The sequence below is a fragment of the Manacus candei genome, unplaced genomic scaffold, assembly GCF_025592945.1.
Source record: "Manacus candei isolate 608988 ecotype Guabito, Panama unplaced genomic scaffold, ASM2559294v1 h1tg000036l, whole genome shotgun sequence".
Lineage (NCBI taxonomy): Eukaryota > Metazoa > Chordata > Aves > Passeriformes > Pipridae > Manacus > Manacus candei.
Window position 1 is genome coordinate 801,509 of NW_026138084.1, and position 21,697 is coordinate 823,205.

Genomic DNA, 21,697 nt, shown 5'->3' on the forward strand with positions numbered 1-21,697 from the left:
CAGATTTCCTTCTAAAACAATGGAAAAGTATAGCCACAGTTGCTTCCAGTTACATGGTAATTGCCATTTTCTTTCTATTCTTTAATGGCAAGACACCAAGGAACTGGGATCCCTGCACCTCCTGCCCTGCCTGTGCAATCCCTGGGCTGTATCAATCGAGAGATGCATTTATTGGCTTACCCAGAAACTTTGGGGTTCCTCAGAATGATATGATCTCCCTGCAGTCCTTCTGGAAGGGTCACGACCTCAGGATACTTGGTCTGTGAATAAAAAGGCTCAAACTGGGTCACAAAAATCACAGCAGATGAGGTGGTTTCCAGCCAGTGCTCCCCAGTCCCAGTGGGTTTCATGAGCTTGTGTGATGATTAACAGCAATAGTTAAGAGTAACAATACTGACTGTTTAAAATTCTGACCTGTTTTTTTTCTTTAGAGCTCCTTGTGCGAGACCCAGGAAACCCTGAACTTTTTTTTTAAACTAAGTTCTGCTAATTGCATTTAATAAGACATTATAACACATCCCCATTTCACCTCCTCCCCTCTGTGAGGGAAGGAACCCGACTGGAACACTGGCTGGAGATCACCAAGCTCCACAGACAGCTTTGGAAGCACAAAGTAATAAAGGCAGTGAGACACCAAAATAACTACAGCTACCAAAATGTGGGATAATGGAAACGTGATCAAACATAAAACCACTGACTCCTATTGAACTTCTGTGTTATTGGGAATTATTTCCAGTTACTACAACGTGCAAAGGTTGATTGTTGCTCCATTCTTTTGTCAGTCCCTCTGATATTTGACAGTGTTCAGAATGTGTATCTCGAATTACTCAAGACTCAGAACTTTCGCTAGAACTGGTTTAAAAGCACATAAAAGAAGAGCAGACTTGTAGCTCCATATGGATTCTGTAGGTGACAAGTTACTCAGAGTATGGGGGGATGCCCAGGCACCAAACAGTGAGGAACAACACAACATCCTGCAGGGAATGTGCTGCTGGAAAAGGAAAGAGGACGGAGCCAGAGCCTGTCGTGCAGACTCCAGAGCTGTGCCCTGCTCGTCCTGCCTCGCGCACTGGACACAGAGCTGTGCTCCAAAACTTGCAGTTTATAAAGTGTGAAAAGTCTCTCAGCCTGAATCATCCCACAGGGCTCCCGGGGCAGGTCTGTAGGGAAAGGAGCAGGAGGGCCGGTCGTGGAGCGGCGCTGGAGGGAATGAGTCCGGTTTGATGGGATTGCGCCTCATCTGGCAGAGGGAAATCGCTCCCAGATGTGACCTTGCTCTGGGTTAGGAATTTATGACAAGCTGAAGGGGGGCTGTGCACAATGTGCCAAATGACATAAAACACATGGAATTTGCCAGTTTTAATTTCTACCCAGCAGCCGGTCCTATATTTACTGTGGGGATAACAACCAGGATCTATCCTGGGAACAAGGACACGGAAGGGACGATGCAGAGCAGGGCAGTGACACTGTGAAAGTGGCTGATCAAGGGTCACTTGCCCAGCAGAGCAGGGATCCTCTTCCAGTTTTACTCCCTGGGGAATTATGCCCCTCTGATAACAGTATAAATCAAGTTTTCCAGGCTTTCCTTCTCCATAACCCATGTCTCATATCCATTACAAGCCCTCATTTGCCTGGGAGGATCCACTGATCTCTGTAGCTCCAGGCTGCCAATACTAGAAATGCAGGATTAGCTCCTCTCTGGAACTCAGCTCTTGTGTTCCTCATTTACAGGAGATCCCCAGTATCCATAGCTAAGAACTGAGTCATGTTTCACCTTCATCCGCCCATCCCGAGACCTTTGGGAATCACCAGAGAAAACAGATCAGAGGAACGAGATAAGAGTTACAAACCCAAGCACTGTGAAACACTCCCAGGGCTTTTTTGGGAGTTCCTGTGTAGCTGCCATGACCAGGTGGGTGGTATTTATGTCATATGGAAAACAGAGGCAACTCCAGGAAATCCCGGTGTGTGATTTTCTGTGGCAAAGCTCCCCTGTACCTGGGAGAGGTGAGCTCTGCACACAGAGGGTGGGTACTCTCTGCCTTCTGTAAACACCATCAACGTCGGGAGAATCCGATCCTGTGTGAAATCCACAGGATTTGGGATAAAATCCAGCCTTTTAGTGGGAAAGGTCATATTTTAGCAATCCACAAACCACACAAAAAGCCAAACCACAAATACCTCCATCTCTCCTCACTAAAACCTGAGCCCTGACAGCTGCTCCAGGCCCGGATCCGTGTGAGGATCTCGGCTCTGTTCCCACCTCAGGACAGCTCCCTACAGCAACCACCCCATGGGAGCAGGAAGCAAAGCACCCAGGATTAAGCAGTGACCTTAAACACTGGCAATTCAGGGAATAAACCCCGGGAAACGCAGCCACAGGATCTGCCTTTTATATTCCACACGTAGAACGTAATGTCTGAATCCCACAGGCAAAATGGGGGGATCTGGGATGTAACAAACACCAGGCCCACGGTGAGCAAAGGCAGAACTGCGACTCCAAACACTTCTGGATACCACATTACCACCTCATCTTCTCTGCTGAACAACTTCCCCAAGTTTTCCCCAGGGAAAAGAAAAGTGGAGCAATGACCAGGGTAACAGAATGAGCTGATCCACTGGAAGGTCTCTTGGGAAAGTCAGGAACTCCTGAGGGATCTTGTGAACTGGACCTCAGGCAAGGGAAAGAGATCCCATCAAGTACATGATACCAGATGGGAGAGATCAGCTACGACTGCATTAAGCAAAACCTGCCTTTAATCAAGAAACATCTTTCCTCAGATGACTTTTAAATGTCAGTTTATGATCAAAACCAACAGCCCAAGCTATTATTGCTTCTAGACGGAAATGGTTTTTCCAGCTCCTTCAGGAGCCCAAGCAGGGAATCTGATGGGAACTTTTGTCTCAAACAGGAACAGTCTCAAATCACAGGGGGACCATGGGGATGGAACACTCAGCCCTCCCGTGCTCCCAGGACAGATTTCACACACACACAGAGCCATCCCAGGGATACTCTTGCAGGGGCTATTTTGAACCAAAACATATTATCCTCCAGCTGTTTAGAGCTGTGTTGCAGTTTTCTGCACACTAAATCTCTGCTAAGGAAAACGTTCTGAGTTCCTCAGGTTAAGAGCCATGGCTGGGAATGCAAAGCAAAACTGGCAAGGCAGAGGCTGCAATAAAAGCAGATGAATTTGCTTCTGACCCACTTTGCAAGAAAACACACAACCCTGCTCCCAGCTGGAACAAGAGCTCACTGCTACTGCTGATCCTGAGCTTGGTGTTCTGTAAGAAGGATGTATATGAAGAGTTGTGCCACCATGAGCCCCTCCATAGGTACAAGCTCCTTCTCAATTTACCAAGGAGGCTCCCTGTGGGCTCTGATTTTGATGGTTTGTGTCTAGGGTTTGCTCAGCTAAGGCCACGTTATCGCCCACTGAAGTCACAGTTAAGTCACTGAAGGCCTTAATACCAACACTGACATAACCTGGTAATTCAAATACAGATTATTTGTGAATATCATGAAAATTCTAGATATAGAATACCAATAATGACCTGATTAATTCCAGAAGCATCAAAAATCAGTGCCACTGTGCTGCTCCCACTGCAAATGAGCAGGTCAATCCCTGCAGTACCATCCCTTGGGACACCATCCCTTGGGACACCACCCCTTTGGACACCATCCCATGGGACACCATCCCTTGGGACACCATCCCATGGGACACCATCCCCAGGGGCTCCTGGCCTGAGTTCAGAGCCTGTTCTCCAACAAGCTCATTCCCTGGATTTAGCAACAGGCTGATTTTAACTTACCTAACTCAGATAACAACAAAAGGAACAATTTTACTCTCACCATGATCAAGTCCTACAGACACTTAAAAGCAGCAACCACCAAGCTGCCAAATGAAAGTAAGTGCAGCAATTACATTTTTGGAAATTAATTTGTATTTCTTCTTTTACTAAGCCTTGTGTGAGCCCAGATAACTACAGGTCCCTTTGGGAGACCTGATCTTACAATTTATCTGTCCTTGATGCACATTGCTAAAATCTTTGGTGCAAACTTTACCAACAACTCTCATCCTCAAGTCACAAACTATGTTAATTTGTAATTAACTGAACCTCACACGTACAATTATCTTCCTACAAGTGTCATTTCAGTGCCTTTAATGAGTTTTAGCTTAAGACTGGACATTTGTTAATGCATTTCAGTTAACTTCAATGTTTTATTCTCTGAGGCAGCTGCCACCAACGTGAAAATCCAGCCAGGATTTACACTTTCCTGTATTTTTAAAGCACAGTGGCAAGCCCTAAGCCAGTGGATAATTTCTCTGAGAAATTTAACTTTTTTTGGTACCAACAAGCACCTCAGACTTCGACAGAGGAGAAACCAGTGCAACCCACAAATGAGCAATGCTGTGTCTGAACACAAAAGCATCCTGGATTTTGTTTTCCTTCCTCCCCACTCCCTGACTGGGCAGGAGCAGCACTGCAGACATTGAGGAACGGTCAGGATCTGGAAACAAGGATGACAGAAAAACCCACAGTGCAGGCAGAGGAAGATGTAGAAGACAGTCGTGGTTTTGGCAAGGGTTTTGTCTCAAAGCTGCATTTCTTGAGACTTGTTCTGAAGTGAAAATCAACAGGAAAAGTCTGGAATTGTTAGAATACACGAGGAGAGGAGGATCCTGTTGCCCACAGCTGCTGTGAGTTTGTCACCTGCTGAAGCTGCTGTTCTTTGTGTAGGAGATTTTCCTGTACAATGGTAGTGTTTGCATACTTTTCATAGAAAACTGCAAACATTACCAGTGCCATTAAATATCATCCTCAAGGCCTGAAGGGTCTGAACTTTGCCCACAGAAAGCACCACATCACAACAGTCTGAAAAAGACTTCCAGTCTGATGGACTGGAATTACTGAGTCAGAAAGGCAAAAAGTCAACAAAGGGAAAAATTAATGTGCCTTATGATTGATTAGACCTCACTTTGAGTTTCATTTAAAGGAGATTTTAGGAAGTATCTAAAGAAAGAAACACAGTAATTACAGTTGAAATGATCAGCCCAGTCAGTAAACCCATACTCTGCCTCCTCAGGGATTTGTTCAGCACCCACCCAGCAGAGAACACCAAACAGGAGGGACCCAGATGTTCAGTGTACTCAGCTGATCCCACTGTTATCAACATAATGTTAATTATGGGCAAACCAAGCTCCCTCCACTGCTTTAAATCTGGCCAAATAAACACACCCCAGTCCATTAAACAACTACCCAATGCTGACATAAATTGACTGTTCAACCGACCAGCTTTGGCTCCCAGGATTTGTTCCTGGATGTGTAAACTGATGCAAATGTAAAATGAATTGATTTCCTCCTATTTTTAGAAGTTTCAGTCACAAAGGTAAAATGCAGACCCATAAAATATCAAAAAACCCAATGAACACAGAAAGCAAAATAACTTTGAGAGAACTGCTTAGAATTTGCTTCCATGGGATGCACTGATGCTGTTTACCTTACAGGCCAACATGTTTAAATCTTTGTTTCTTTAGCAGATTAATACTGGAAACAAAGGTCTTTTGGAGCTACTGGGTTATTTGTAAGGCTTAAACATTTATGTTATAAAGGAGAAAACACTTTATCCCACCCCACATATTTTTGGGTTGAAAAATACAGTATTTATATGGCATTTCATATTCTTCCTGGAATCTTTCTGAGGAAGGAAATCCTGTATTATCTAAAATACGTATTTGGTACACAGAATATTGATATATTAACCTTGCAACTTCTGCACAGGGATTTTTGCTTTAGAGGTATGCAACGAGTGGGACAAGAATTAGAAGATGCAGGGACTCCTCAACCTGCTGTTTTTCCCTGGCACAGCCTTTTCCTGTGTGTACATGTTTGATCCACAGTTTTAAGCTCTTTTTGTAATTTTTTTTTTTGCCTTTTTTTTTTTTAATGAATTTCACTACAGCAATAGAGGAACATTTAGAAAGTGGTTTATCCAGAGTTACACCATTATTGTCTACTATATTTGTTGTGACTATTCCCCAACTCAGAGCAGTGCAGAGCTGGGATCTCACTCAAAGTCAATATTTGTTTTATTATTTTAGTTTCTATACCTAAGGAAGTTTATCAGCAGCCCAGTTATGGAAGTATCCCAGAATAGCACACTTTGGGAATCAGTGTCCCACTCCTTGCTTGATCTCTCTGTCCATCATAAGAGTTCCTGATAGATCTTCACAGAATCATTAAGGCTGGAAAAGCCCTCTGAGATCATCGAGTCCATTAACCCAGCACTGCCAAATCCATCACTAAACCATGTCCCCAGGAGCCACAAAATGGTGCAATTAGAGGAAGAAATACAACACACCACTGCTGATGTAGAATTCTACAAATAATTTGAACACTCAGGATTCAAGAAAAACATTTCTCATTCCAACTTCCCTCTATACTAAAACATGTGGGACACCAGAAACACTTGATGTCACACAAAATATATCTGTATTTCTCAAACAGTAGCTGGAACTGCCCAAACCCCACTTGAGCAACTTTAATTTTTACAGTAATTCCACAAGATGCAAATCTGCCTTTCTTGCCTCTCCCCATGCAGAGATCTCTCAGACTTAAAATGGTAAAGGTGTTCAGGAGCTAATAATGTTTTAAAGTCCAGCTGAGTGCCACCTCAGTTGGATTAACAACACTGATGCTTTGGGGAGGGCTGTGTGTGCCTAAACAATTGTCTCCCACGGGCCCTTTGCCCCTGATGAGGTTCAGGTTGAGCACCAGGCACAGAAACACGAGGGAGCCTCGAGCCAGCACAGCCCTGCTTGGCCACATCTGGTTTTTCAGGACTAACCCCAAACATCCCAAACAGGGACTGCTGGAGCATCAGCACCGCGTGAAGTTCCCAAAACAACAAAAGTGTGCCCAAAACAACACGTCCTAGGGGAAGATGCTCAGGTGGGGTGTCCCAATGGCTCCTGCATGCCCACCTTCCATGGATTTGAGAGGACAAACTCAGTTTGGTCTGTGCCTGAAAGATGACAGTGGTGTAACCCAAGGTCTTGTCTGGAGACAAAGGGTGTGTTTATCTAAATCTCAGGTAAAGTGTAAACCCACAAACACAGAGGTCAACTCCCACCACATCCTTATCACGTGCTTGGGAAGTTGGCAGTGCTTTTACTTCTGGATAAGTGAAAGTATCAATTTGAAGCAATGGGATATGTGATAAATTACAGCTATGCAAATAGGCTCTTGTATCTCCTACTGCAGAAGAAAAGCCTTGATAAAACCTGTTTCCAAACAATAAAATATAAATTATAGAATTATAAAAAGAAACCTTTTATAAACGTGTCCTTGCACACTATATATATTTTTAATGTCTGCACTGAAAACTGCCTAAAATGTTTTGCAAGGGCTGGAATTATAACATCTTTGAGCATTCAAAGAATGGCCCACTGAAAGTTCAGAGCAGAAAGGATCATAAAAGTCACCATGAAGTTTCTCATTTTGTGCAATTCAAAGAACTGTAATCAAGAAAATATAATGCACTTTCCCCCTTCAACTAAATGACACCCCTGCATTTGCAGGATGGATTTAGGAAGCTTCACCACTCGTAATTATGGCTCAGGATAAACACAGCTCCCACCTTCCCATCTAAGGAAACATGTTCCCCCAGGAAACCAGCCCTGCTGGGGATCTGAGTGATGCCAATCACACAAAACTACCACTGCCTGCGGGCCCCAGGGACGAGCTGGCAGCAAGGGAAGCACAATGACAGAGTGGTTTTGTCAACGTGGCAGCGCCAGCACAGCTCACACAGCTCAGATCTGGGCTCTGAAAAGGCAAACCATGAGTGGTGCTGATGACACGAGTGTTTCCCTGTCAGTAGGGGGAGGAAGAGTTGAGGGGCTATAAGGAAGTCTGACAATGGCAAGTAGTGACAGGACAAGGGGGAATGGCTTCCCACTGCCAGAGGGCAGGGTTAGATGGGATACTGGGAAGAAATCCTTCCCTGGGAGGGTGGGGAGGCCCTGGCACAGGGTGCCCAGAGAAGCTGTGGCTGCCCCTGGATCCCTGGGAGTGTCCAAGGCCAGGTTGGATGGGGCTTGGAGCAACCTGGGCTAGTGGAAGGTGTCCCTGCCCATGGCGAGTGTTTGGAACCAGATGATCTTTCAGGTCCCTTCCAACCCAAACCATTCCATGATTCTATAAAGAACTGTCACCCCAGACACCCTGGACAGAGGAAATCTTTGCAAACATTCCCCCCAATGTGCCCCCCAGCTCGGGACAGGCCTGGTTCCCTCAGGCAGAACGTGCACAGCTGGGTACTGGAACAAACACCGCCCTGCAGCCACCCAGCCTCAGAGCTGGGCTTTCATCAGCCCAGAGCTGTAACCCAGCAGTTAGTGATCACTCTGCTGAGACCCAGCCTTACAGCTGCCTCCTAAAGCTAAGTCAGTGCTCCACACAAGTATCTGAACCCCACTGGAAGCCACTCCCCCCCAAACCCACGGAGCCTGCACAAAGTGCCAGGGAAGTTCCTTTGCTTTGTTCTTTCTTTTCATCTTCCCCCCATCACAGCTCCTCTTTTTTGGCCTCTGCTCCATTTCCACTGCCATTTCTTTTCCTTCTTCCACATTTCCATAACATTATTATTGTTCACGCTTGACTCAGCTATGGTTCTACATGATTCAGTTTGTCACTATGTTCACAACGTGGCTATTAATTTTCCATATTTTTTGTATTTTCCTCATTGGATCTAGAACAGAAGAGCCAAACCAGGATCACCAAAGCCCGAGTACACATAATACTGTGTCTCTTATAAAGCATTTCCTTTCAGTATCAGTCTCTCATATGGTAACCATGTGTTTATCTGCAACTTAATTACAGCAAACTGGGAATAAATTAAAATACATACTTAGAGGTTTCTTTTCTGTGAGGAAAAATAAAATTAAATGAACATGAAACCTCAGAAAGAACAGGAAGGGGTAGATCATGAACACTTAGGGAACACAGAAGTTGCAGATGCTTTTTCTTTGCTTTTTGCTTCCTGGGCAAGAGAAAAGTTTTCTCTCCAGTATTTCTCTTTAAAATCGTTGAGGCAAAAGATTTCCACTAGTTTATGAAAGTTTTAAGCTCCCCATTTCTCTAGCTTAAAATTCTAGGGCTTATTTGGCATTTTATTCAACTTTTAAAATGCACTGTCTCAGTACTAAGATGGCTGTGGAGCCACCCCCTGCACAGGTATTGGCACAGCTCCAATTCCAGGGAATCTGAACTGGTTTGGATTTTGTGGCAGAGCAATGACACTGCACCTGGGCATTTATTTTGGTGGAAATTCCCAGTGCACCAGTAGAGTTCAGTAGCTCTGTTCTTCCTCCACAACTTCATAGACATACTACATTTCATTATATTGTATTTGAACCCCCTGCCCTCTCTCTGCAGCTAAATATAATTAAATACTTCTTGATGATCAACTTTGCATAAAACACTGTGTGGAAATCAGGAGAAATGTCTAATTTAGCAAGAGACACTGAGCAGCCAAGGACAATACAGAGATGAAAAATTATGAAAGGAAAAAAGATGTCATATTGAAGAACAGCATGAAGTATCAACAACTTGGGAAGAAATAATTGGGAGCCAATTTTTTAATAATCTGAAGGAAGTAGACTGCAGAAAGGGCATTTTTAGGACAGAAATTAAGCCAAGTTTGTGTTTTCTTCCATTACAACAGAAGCAAGATACTTAATAGATCATTACATTTTTTTTTGGTACAGAAGATGCTGCAAGAGTCTCTCTAACCCTTTTTGATGTCCTAATAAAAGGGTCCAGAATCACATAAAGCAACTTGGATTTGAAATACCACAGAAAAGCTGATTATTGAGTGTGACCCAACTTGCTTTTGTACAGTTTACATTACGAAGCTCATCCAGACAGCAAAACTTAAACATAATCTAAATAAAAGCATCTGAATTTAGTTAATGACTTGGCTCTGAAGCTGGGTTAGTTTTTTCCCAAGTAGCCAGATTAATTTAAAAAATAAATCACAGGACACAATGAAGACCATCTAGTTCATCTAAATTAGCTCAAGGTTAGACATTTACTTTTTTCAAAAGTGTGATTAAAAAGGTTTTTAGACAAGATACTCAGCTTATGCTGATCATTCACTGCTGTGGTTATTTCATCTTGCCTGGGGGTCAGAAGAAGTCAGTGAGCTATTGTTACTCAACAAAACTCCATTCATTTATACAATTAGAAGAAGCAGTTGCCCACTGGTCCAGTAACTGGAGATCTGTTATCCCTAGAAAGGTACCTGACTAATAAAGTTTGGTTATTATAACTTATTCATTAACACTGCCAATTGATAATAGATCAGGTATAGGAACAGTGTTTGAAGTCCTTTCTCAGTGTCTGAAGAGTTATTTGCTTCTGGATGGGCAAAATTGATCTTACCTGGTAAAGACATGTATCCATAGACCCACCTGGAACATCTAAAATACTCATTTTCATTTCTCACCAGGAGATAAATAGTTTGAAAGGTCACTCTCTTGTCACTTAGAGCAAACTGTCCAGGAGCAGAGAGGGGTTTGGGCAATCAGTCTCTCTCAAATCTGCTTAAATCACCACCTTGACCTCATGAGGAAGTTGTAGCTGTACCATAACCTTCACTGAACACCAGTGACAAACCTGGGTTTGCACAAAAGCAAATAAAAGCCTCCTATGTGTGACTTGCACTCAAAAATAAGGATATGCTCCTTCTTGTAGTTGCACCCAGATTTGATATCAGTGCATTAAAGGCACAATTCCTACTGCATGTAATATAATAAAATCCATTTATCCAGCCTCCACAAAGACCAGATTTTCCTTAAACATGTGTAAAATACATCCTCATATAAATCAGTGTCCACTCTCCCAAGTACCATTGTAGCATTATTAATATTCTTCCTGAATATCAGAAAAAGGTTTAACATCTCCATTAGGTAAAAAGTGAAGTTTTCTATAGAAAACATGTCCTGTAGGTACATTGAAATCTTTTCCACAAGACATCCTTTGTAATGGTTCTGCAAAGCACTGCATTTTGGACAGACCTCACAGAAATTTGCCACCCAGTGGCTTTCATTTGTCTGGTTATTTACAATTATCAGCTGCTTACGTGAAAATAAATATTAACATGAAATGTTAAAGTGCCTGTTGCTTTCAACAAGGGCAGGAACTGGTTGAGTTGAAAAGCCCCTGAAAGCTTTAAACCCACTGAATTCCTTCCATGCAATCCCCAAACACGGTTCTTCACCTCTGGCTGTCAAAAGCATGACCTTTCAGTTCTCCAAACACATTCTCAGCACAAACAAGAGGGACACAGGAAATATTCTTGAGAAGACCCAAACAGCTACAAGAAGAGATTTATCAATTGAAAATTATTGTATGCCCAAGGGTGTGAAATTGGCACTCCACTTAAAAACGACAGGTTTGTAAAAATGGTCAACTCTCCTCAAACTTTGATTCACTCAGTGACTTCAGGAAGAAAGCAGCAACCCCCCAAAAAAACAAACCAGAAGCAAAAATAAGGAATACTGAAAACCTGTAACTATTCAGAGTGCAAGTCTATGCTACACCTTAGAACAAATCTCTCACAACGAGCATGATTTTGACTCAAATATCTGTGTACTGCCAAGGACAAAGGAATTTAGGGCAGTGATGAGAATTCTTTAGTGTTTCCAGCAGGACAAATCACAGGCAGCTGCCAGGCAACAACATATTCTTATGCTCCACCTTATTTGGGTTGCAGTGCCCAGGAATGTTCTGTGATGTGTGTGGATAAATATTTGTTTTATTGCTAGGTACTGACACAACACAAAAAGCACTGATAATACTTATAGTAGCTGCCAGGGCAACTCATTCACTCTCAATGCAAACCTGGGGCATTCTGTCATTTGAATTTAAATTGCTGGCCTTGTAGAAACACTTCAAAACTGCTGGTAACAATATGTTTTGTTCTGGTAAAAGTCCAGCTGAAAGGAAATCAGTTAATATAAAAAGCTTATCTTTTTTTCTTAGCCAGTTTTTCAAGTTGAGGTGTTTTTAAAGCCCTAAGGAAGCAACACAAACATTCCTGCACAGAAACACGGCGTATGTTTGATGTTTTCATTTTAACAGCTGTGCACTAACAAGAGGTTAGTCCTGTAGGAGAATGGACCAGGTGGGTCCTGGAGCACCAGCCTTTCCCAGACTGTGCTCCTACCCAGCTGGATTTTTCAGTATATTAATGAAACAAACAACCAAGTTGTATGAGAAGAACCAAAAATCCAATGTTTGATTTTATTGTATTCTCTTACGTGGAGAAAAAGGAGGAGAGAAGCAACAATAACAAAACAGAGAAAGAAAGAGAAAGAATTTGAAAAAAAGGGAAAAAGGGGCAAGTTCAAGGGAACAAAGATTAGGATCAAAATATCAGATGCTAAAGGACAAAGGAGTAAAAACAGTTCAAGAAAAAGGAAATTAAAGCAACAGACAAAAGGAAGAGTTTCATTACTAGAATTTAAACATGCAGTTATCCCCAGCTCATATAGAAAGACAAGGATGTCTTTTTATGCCCTCAGGCTCCATTTCCAAACCCAAGCTGAGTCTCACAGCAGGAGCTGTAAGGTACACACAGATAATCCCATGGAAAAACTTGAGAAGAAAGGCAAACACTATATTGTTATTTAAAATGTAGTTCTGGATTACTTCAATGTTCATTTTTTCCGCTGTAAAAAGACCTCTGGATGACTCTTCCCAAACACACTGCAAATCACATTTGAGGCCTCCAGCATATTCCTCACCTTTGGCTTTTTCTATTTCCCCCCTCTCTGTTTTGGAATCAGCTCTTGCACTTCTTGCAGCTGCCCCTGCCAGTGCAGAAGTAGCACTGTCTAGACTATGAACATATTTGTGACTCTGAAAAATTATTCCAGTTATAGTTCTACAGCTCCTAGACCTCCAAAATCCCATTTCTCATTTCCAGCACATCCCACTGCCCTGGGATTCAGGATTACTAATTCAGAATTACTGTCTAACAGTTCAATCCTTATTAACACATAGGATCCTTCCTGCTAATTTCCACGAGACAAAAATATCATAATGTTCAGTTACCAAAGTACTCGTTGTGAATACAAAATAAAATGTCCCAACTCTGAAACAAAACTGGTTTATTCGCCCTTGTACAACTCACATTGTGTAAGAGAAGTAAAGGCCAGAAACAAAGAAAAAGTAGTAAATAAATCACAGAATAATAGAATATCCTGAGATGGAAGGGATCCAGAAAGATCACTGTGTCCAACTCCTAAAGAATTAGATATCAAAGCCTGCTCTAAAATATAGTAATATTATATTTTAGACTAGTATGATTTTAATTTATGACACCATTCAAAGAGCTGGTAAATTGATGATTCTTATACTAAAATATGGTTTGTTTTAATCAAAGCTTTTTAATACTTACTAATTAGAAAATACCTTGTACTCCCTTGCAAGTTGTTGGACTGTTCTATGGCAAAGCTGTGAGTTAGTTTTAGCAAACTCAATCTTTAAAAAATTCACTCATAAAAGGAAAAAAGGCAATTGAAGCATTCCAGATACTTAAGCACTTAAAACTCAAGTTACCTCACAACTGATGTGCTTGTGAATGGATTATGAACAGAGCAGTGCAGAAGAGGCAAAATGTTTCAAAATAGAAAATGAGCAACTGATAAAGAGGAAATAAGTTAAACACACTCAGAGTTGCTGCAAACACACTCCAACCTGCCAGTGAAATAATAAATCAGTGTTACTGTACACAAACATCACGTTCCCAAATCTGGTCCATCTCGTCTCAGACTCATTACTCCACTTTCTGTATCCCAGCATTTCCCAACCTGACAAACAAGGAACTCCAGCATCACTGTCACACCCCTCATTGTGACTCCTGCAGAGAGTGGGACATTTCCTAAGGCTTCCCAAAGCACTTGAGCACTGACACTGGGGAAAGGGAAATACTCAGAGGTCAAAAACCCTGCTCAACTTCCCCCCAGAGCTGCTCTGCAGGCAGCAGTGCCAAAGGCTGGAACACCTTTCTGAGCAAGAAGCTCTGGCAGGAGCAGCCCCAGGAGGGCCGGGCTGGGCTGAGCCACCACTGAGCTACAGGGAGATTTGGGGTGAGACATTAATAGAAAACTTGGATGTCCTTCCTACTGCAATTAAACAGTATCTCAGTCCTGTAGTGGTTGATTTTTATCCAGATTGTCATTTTCCAAAAGAAATAACTTGGTTTCAAAACAAAAAGCCCCGGGCTGTGCAAGCATTTACCCAGGGGACAGTGCAAGACCAAGGCTGGGCTTGGAGACACAACAGGAATCGCCAGTTCCAAGGGAACCCCTCTCGCTCTCCCCAGTCCCAAACTTCTCATCATCATCTTGTATCATGAAAACAAAGCTCAGTGTTTCAGAAATAACTCATTTTTCAGTAATTTGATGAGCCCTCCAGTCAGCAAAGGGAAGGGAACACACAGGATTTAATGTGAAGAACAGATAGAAATCATCATAAAAATGTAAATTGGCAAAGTCTCTCCGAGCTCTGAGAGAAGCCCAAACAACGCCAATGTTCTTCTTCAACAAGACATGTTTATAAACCACACACAGAGTCATCCAGAATAACAGAACCTACTGAAACAGAGGAGTTTTTTATTTTTAACATTTCCCTCATGAAGATGACACGGGGGGAACTGTACTGGAGTATCAGGAAATACACAACTCCTTTGGCCACAAATGCTGGTCAGATCATAAAAAAAATATAATTAATCACTTCGTGGGGTGTTTTCAACTTGTACTCAATCCTGAATTTTGTGCACTGTGGAATTATAAATATCTAGAAATGTGATAACCATAAAAATAGCAGTAGGGTATTAAAAGATACATTTTAAAATTAGATTTGTCTACAAACACACACACACACATATCTTCTGCCATTTCCCCCCTTCACATTCTCACTGGGAGCTGCAGAATTGCTGTATAAGTAATTTTTGCCACTGTCCACTAATTCACCCAAACAAACCATTTAATGCTACTGTTTGTAATGGGAAAAACATGAATCAACAGGCAAAGACAACTAATTTCTAGATTTAAAAGGAAACCACAAGTAAACTTTGTTATCCTCCTCAAAGCCTCTTCTTGCTCTGGCTGCCAACTAATCCTTCTTTTAGACTAAAATACTTCAAAATATTTGTGTCCTCAGTCTGCATCTCCTTCCTGAGACAGTCTCTCAGTGGAGAGGCATCCTGCTATTAATTCCTACTCCATATTAAAATGGGAAAACATCTGAGGCACCAACCAACTGATATGAGCAGAAAGCCACAGGAACCCAACCGTGTGTCCCCCTGACATCTCAAACCAAGAGTTTTATCTGTAAGACCAACTATTCCTTTCCTCACATCACTGCTGATACAATCTAAGGTGGCAACATTATCAATTATCAGTTTACAAAAAGATGCATCTTCTTTTTAGAGAAGCTTAGAGTGTTCTATATGGACACTTTTTTGGGCACTTTGCCTACAAATGGAAAGTGCGACCAAGTAAAGGGAGAATGAATGAAAAAGGGCAAACAAATAGGGAAAGATCACTAGAATAATTACCTATTCTTATTTTTAATGAATTCTAAACAACCTGTTTTCAGTATTTACACACAGATAAAGTGTTATAATTTTTCTATATTTAAATTTCTGTATTTAAAATACAGATTTTCTGTATGTTCATTATAGCCCAGTCTTTATTTAAGAGAACCACTGTCCCTGTGGTCTGGGATGATGTACTTCTCTATGGAAAAAATGGAATATAAGAAGCAATGTCAGGACATGAATGAAAACTCACAGGAGGCTTATGGCACTCTGTTAGAAACTTAACAACTGGTTAGGTTGCTTTGGCCTTCAAAATTTCAAAGATTCTGAATTCTTCGTACTTTACATGTGAAAACTATTTTTATGATAGAATTCCACAGGGAAAACCTCTTAGAGGGTATTTCTGAGTAATAAGAAATTTATTGGGATGAAACCAGTAATGTGGTGGGGTTTTTTTTTCTGAAAATCTCAGAACAATGTCTTTGATAAAGATTTATATACCCATAATTCAATGGGCAGTTACCAAAATAAAGATCCAAGTCTATAATCTTACAGAGATTCAAAAAGTATTTGTATTAAGAGTCTTTGGTTTATACAAAGGTCTGGTACAGAAGAAATTAGAGATAATATTTTGTGAACTGTGGCAAGGACAAAAAAAAAAATCCAATGACTCCATCTTTTGTATTTCTGCTGCAAAATACGATTATCTGACAAAAAAGTTAGAAACCTCCAAATTATTGATGGGCAACAATGCTCAACAGAGGCACATGAGAAAGCCCAACCCCCAAACCAAGCTCACTGTGCTATCTGGGACACACAGAAGTCGTGCTCAGTTGTTAAGTATTTTGGAAAAATACAAGTCAGCAAATACCTGCAATAGAACTGCCCAAAATACAGGGAAGTGTCACCATTTGAACCCACCCCAAAAAGAAGTTATTCTATTTGAAAGGAAAGACAGAAGGACAGGGGAAATCTTATATGTTTACATAATTATAATGGCCAGGGTTTTAAAGCTGAATTTATTCAAGGTAGGTGGGCAAGTTGCTTTGGAACACCCCAGGGAACAGGCTTTAGGTAATGATATAATAAAAATTTGACTGAATTTCCTCACTGTGTACGTAGTTATAGGCAATATGTGGAACACACTGGCCTCAAATTTCAGGCAGCCCTGAAGAAAGCCTTTACAAATTCCTTCCATCTGTCTATTCATTGGCATTTTAGATAAAACACGAGAAAAACCCACCACAAACTGAACACGGGGGTGAATGGAAACCTAACCAAGAGGGGCCAAGTTGGGGAAATAATTAATGCCCTCAGAAAGTTAATACTAATGAATCAACCTGAGTAATGAACAAGGAACTAATATTTTAGATATTCCATTACTGCAGTGAAGAACTGAAACTGGGATGCAGATACAGTGGAAAATGAAGCTTTTTTAGGTAAATAGATCCCAGTTACACACACCTCATATTGCAATTTTAGGTTTATTCCCACCTAATGAAGTACCCAATGCTTTTTGCAATGTCTTGTTAACATTCTTAAATACGTGAGGAAAATCTGTGTTTAAATCTCTTCAGGTTTACCAGCAACGTTTTCTCTTTTCCTATATTTTTTTTTCCTTAAGGATATCCGTGACCACTGATTACAACAAGGAATGCAGTAACTGCTACAGGTTTCAGAAATGCCAATCCCAAATTCCACATCTCATGTTTTGTGCCGACTTTACCAGTTATAAATTTTTTCCTGCCGCTGCTGTTTTTTTTCCAACTATAAACTTCTGGGTTTGATTAAAACAAAAAACAAAACTACATGAGTAATTTCAAAGTTTAGGATTCCAGCTTTGTCTCTGATCAAAATCAGCCAGCAACTGCAAAGATTCATCATGACAACTAAGAGTAAAGCAATTTAAAAAAAAATCATTCCATTCTTTTATTTCATTGAAAGGTTAAAAAAGAACTGCTAGTAATTGTCAGTGTTGTCTCTTTTCCTTCCAATTCCTGAACAAAGTAGAAATAGCTTTACATTCCTGAATGTGGGTGTGGTTTTTGACTCACAAAGATAATATTTTCATCAGTGTTTTGGGAATAAATTAAATAATAGATCCAACTTCAACACAGCCCTTCTGTAAACAACATAGTAAAACAGGAGGCATAAGAAAATGTGCATTAATGATAACATGGGAGAAAGCTATTTAAAACAAGGATGACTGTGGAACATTTAAAGCTGTAGAATGTACTCTTGGTGCTGGGTGAGACATGGAAACAGGGGATAAAATGCAGAGGTTTGGTGCTCCCCCTCGATAAGGAAATTGATATAATTCATGCATATAAAGGTATAACAGCTCTCCATTTGTGTGGCTACTGCTCACCTCTGGCACCAGGAGGAAGGGACCACAAAGAGTTTCAGAACACTGGAGATAACAAAAGGAAAACCCTGTATATGCAGGTGGTTGTGCCACTCACCAGATGGCAACAGGGACAGGCAGAATGTTCCAGAATTAAAAAGGGAGGAGGGGTAGTATCAGTTTTCCTTTGATGCTCCAAGGAAAAATGACAGGACAACAACACCATAATTACTAAATAAAGGTAAAAAGTCTGCAAAACTAGGTCAACAGGGAAGCTACAAACCTTGGCAGGCTGGACATTTTGAAATGGCTGAGAAAAGAACTTGTGAGGGGAAAAGAGGAGCAGAAGGAATAAAGGAATATAATAAGGGAAAGCAAGTAATGTGATCTGGGCAGCCAAGAGAAGTTGGGTAAACTCTGTCCTTGGTGTTTTTTGGAACTAAGAGAAAAACACCCTGTTGTGAGTTCAGCCTTCACCTGCTCTGGGCAGCAGGTTGGACTGGCTGACCCCTGAGAACACTCTGGGGGAGCTCAGGAGGACAGTCAGGCAGTGCTGGGAGTTATGGGGGACTGAAGGAAATGTGTCCTTTCCTCCACTCTGCTCAGCCAGCTTATCCCTGGCACTGAACTGGCTCAGTGAAGGCTGGTCCTGCTCCAGGTTAGTTTGGCCACCATGCAGACAGAAGATTCCATTTTTAAAAGGTCTGATGTACAGTTGAGGTTTCCTGGTCTCTGTATGCCCTGATCATAAACAGTTACTTCAACTCTTCTTTCTATACTCTGGACTCTTCAACTCCACACTTTCTATACTTCCTAAGTTGGCTTAAGAATTTTTATTTTTAAGATGTCCTCCTATTCCTCCAGCCTTCTGGCTTTCTTCCATGACTAAGGTATTACACTTCAGGCACTTTGAAGACATTGAAGACATTTAAGAAACAGATGTTATTCCTCCTCTGTTTCAGGGTGCTCCCTGTATTTAAGTGGCCTTTCAGACGGAATTTGAAAATCCATGAGCCCTTCTCAGCATCACAGATTCTGTTATATTAACTTGTACATTAATTTTACCCTCTCTGAGGTTTAGAACAGACACACAGTAGTGAATGTTTTTCCTCTCACCATCAGCTCCCACAGAAAGAAGCAAAATTGATAAAAGGGAAAATAACAATAGTCCTATTGCACACTGACTAATATTTCTTGCTGTGAAAGGAAAAGAGGCTACTGATGCCCTCAGGAAATTCAGAAAAATTACCATTTGCTGTTGTGGAGTAGAAAGCTACACTTAGGGGAGGAAGAAGCAGCAGTGGCCACTCTCATTTTGGAAGCAATTCCATAAGATCACAAAATATTATTTGCTAGTTGCCAAATATTCTTCTATTTCCTCCTAGTAGAAGGGTAGATATCACAAGAAAACAAGTTTTATCTAATATTGCTGTCTCAGGAAATGGCTGCAAACATACAGATGTAGAGGAGAGCAATACATCATTGATGTTGGATGTAGTTCTAAAACTCTGTGGGAATCAGTTGAATATATATATATAAATAAATACATATACACACATCATCTAAAGTCTGTGTTTCAATCCATTCTGTGCCAAGAGCACCAATACTTAAGAAATCCAACTTTTTGGGACAAAGGGCTACAGTTTCACTATCCCCTGAGGGGAACAAGTTCTGTTGGTATCCCAGAAGGAAGTGTCCTGCTGTTGTTCCATATTGCCCTGACTAGGCTGCTAACACTATGGACATAAGGAATATTCATATGGTATGTGTTTAAAAAGCACACTTGCTCTTATACACCCCCCCCCAGTATGGTTTTTAAAAGATTCTAATTCTTTATTTCTACTTAATGTGGTAACAGATCAGAAAACTCCAGCAGGAATAGTGAACAGATTACAGTTACTAACAATACCTAGAATTAAAAAACCCATAACTTTATACCAGTGTGGGGTCCAGGAGTGTTGCTGCCTTGACTCATGGGATCCACAGAAGTGAGATTTAGATCAATGTCTGAAAACCAGGTCTTTTGAGGAAGAGACAGAAAACAAATTTATTTCAACTGTACTGAATTGCTCAAAAACCCTTTGCCACTACTGGTTGTCATCTAATAGGCCCAGTGAGAGATGTTATGAGAAACTGTTGTAACCACTTTAAACAAGCCTGATGCCAACCCAAATTCTAATCCCTCTTTTTGAAGGAAGAAGATTCCCTTGAACAATTCCCACAATTTCAGCAAAGCAAGAGGGAAAGCCTTGTCCCTTTACAAATAACAAGCTTTAAGGAAAAGAGATCAGCCCATATTTTAAGAAGAATCCAAGCCAGAGGCTCCAGGCTCTCACATCCATTTCTCACATCCTATGGCTCTTGCTCAAAACACGAAGCAACAGTGGCAGTTTGTCCTAAGATATAAAGTAATAAAAAGTTACTCTAATTATTAGTTACTGCTTACTCTGTGTCTCCTCTTTCCTCAAAGGAGACCATTCCACATTAAGGCACCTAACAGACTGCAACATTCCCATTGCATAACTCACTCCAATGCCTGGCCATGCATATGGGATAGACAGGCATAAAGTACACACACATAAAGCAGATATTGGCACCTGGCTCTGCTCTCAGAGTCAACTATTCCCATAAACACAAGCAAGGATTAGATCCCTGAGGATACAGCAGTGTTTTCCACTCAAACAGAAACTGCCTGAACTGCCTGTGTCCAAAATCATTTGCAAGGACATCCCAGTCTGAAGGTTTAGCAGAATATACAGTGTTTTTTCTTTAGTTATTATGACAGGCAAGTTTGTGTGGAAGATGTTAATGTAAATAACAGTATTAAAACAATATTTAACAAAATTAAAACTAATATCTAATTACTGAAATGTGGCAGATGATATCCATTCTCAGACAACAGTTTTCCAAACTAAAAATCCCAAACCCTCCCGATACCACATAACAATGGGTTGGTCTTTAACAGCTCATACAATTTTCAAGTGTATCTGCTCATTGCAGGAAGGTGTAATGCCATTTTCATGAAGAGGGAACTGTCTTTGCAGATCCCTCCAACTGCCTTTATTTCTTCCTTAATAAAAGTTGAGCAAAAGATAAGCAAAGGCCTCCCAGGCATCTTCTGCTTCATACTAATGGCAGGCTCTACCAAGATCACAAAGCCACACTGGCTCCAGGTAATTAGAGGGATGAAGGAGAACAGATGACATTATTTATTTGTTCAGTACGAGAGGCTTTTGTTTAGATATTTTAAATGGCACCAGATACAATATCAGAGAAACTCCATTTTGGTCTGAACATTAAAGGAGAAAGGTGGCTTAAAGGCAGCCAAAAGGAAGGCTAAACATGGATACCACCAGAACTAGGATGCTTCCAGGACTCTCACTGATTCATAGAATCATGGAATGGTTTGGGTTGGAAGGGACCTGAAAGATCACCTCCTTGCAACCTCCTGCCATGGGAAGGGACACCTTCCACTAGCCCAGGTCTCTCCAAGCCCCCTCTCCAACCTGGCCTTCAACATTTCCAGGGATGGGGCATCCACAACTTCTCTGGGCAACCTGTGCCAGGGCCTCCCCACCCTCACAGGGAAGAATTTCCTCCTAATATCTAATCTAAGTCTGCCCTCCTCAGCTTAAGGTCATTCCCCCTTGTCCTGTCACTCCAGACCCTTGTCCAAAGTCCCTCTCCAGCTCTCTTGGAGCCCCTTTAGGCACTGGAAAGGGCTCTGAGGTCTCCCC

General features: G+C 41.4%; 1 protein-coding gene across 1 annotated transcript in view; it reads right to left on the bottom strand.

Moving 5' to 3' along the window:
* Positions 1–21,697, bottom strand: part of CENPP (centromere protein P) — a 125,374-nt gene that overhangs the window by 2,212 nt on the left and 101,465 nt on the right. The window contains exon 6 of the mRNA XM_051793200.1: positions 181–260. Coding sequence (XP_051649160.1) covers positions 181–260 — 80 coding nt within the window. The remainder of the gene's footprint in view (positions 1–180; positions 261–21,697) is intronic.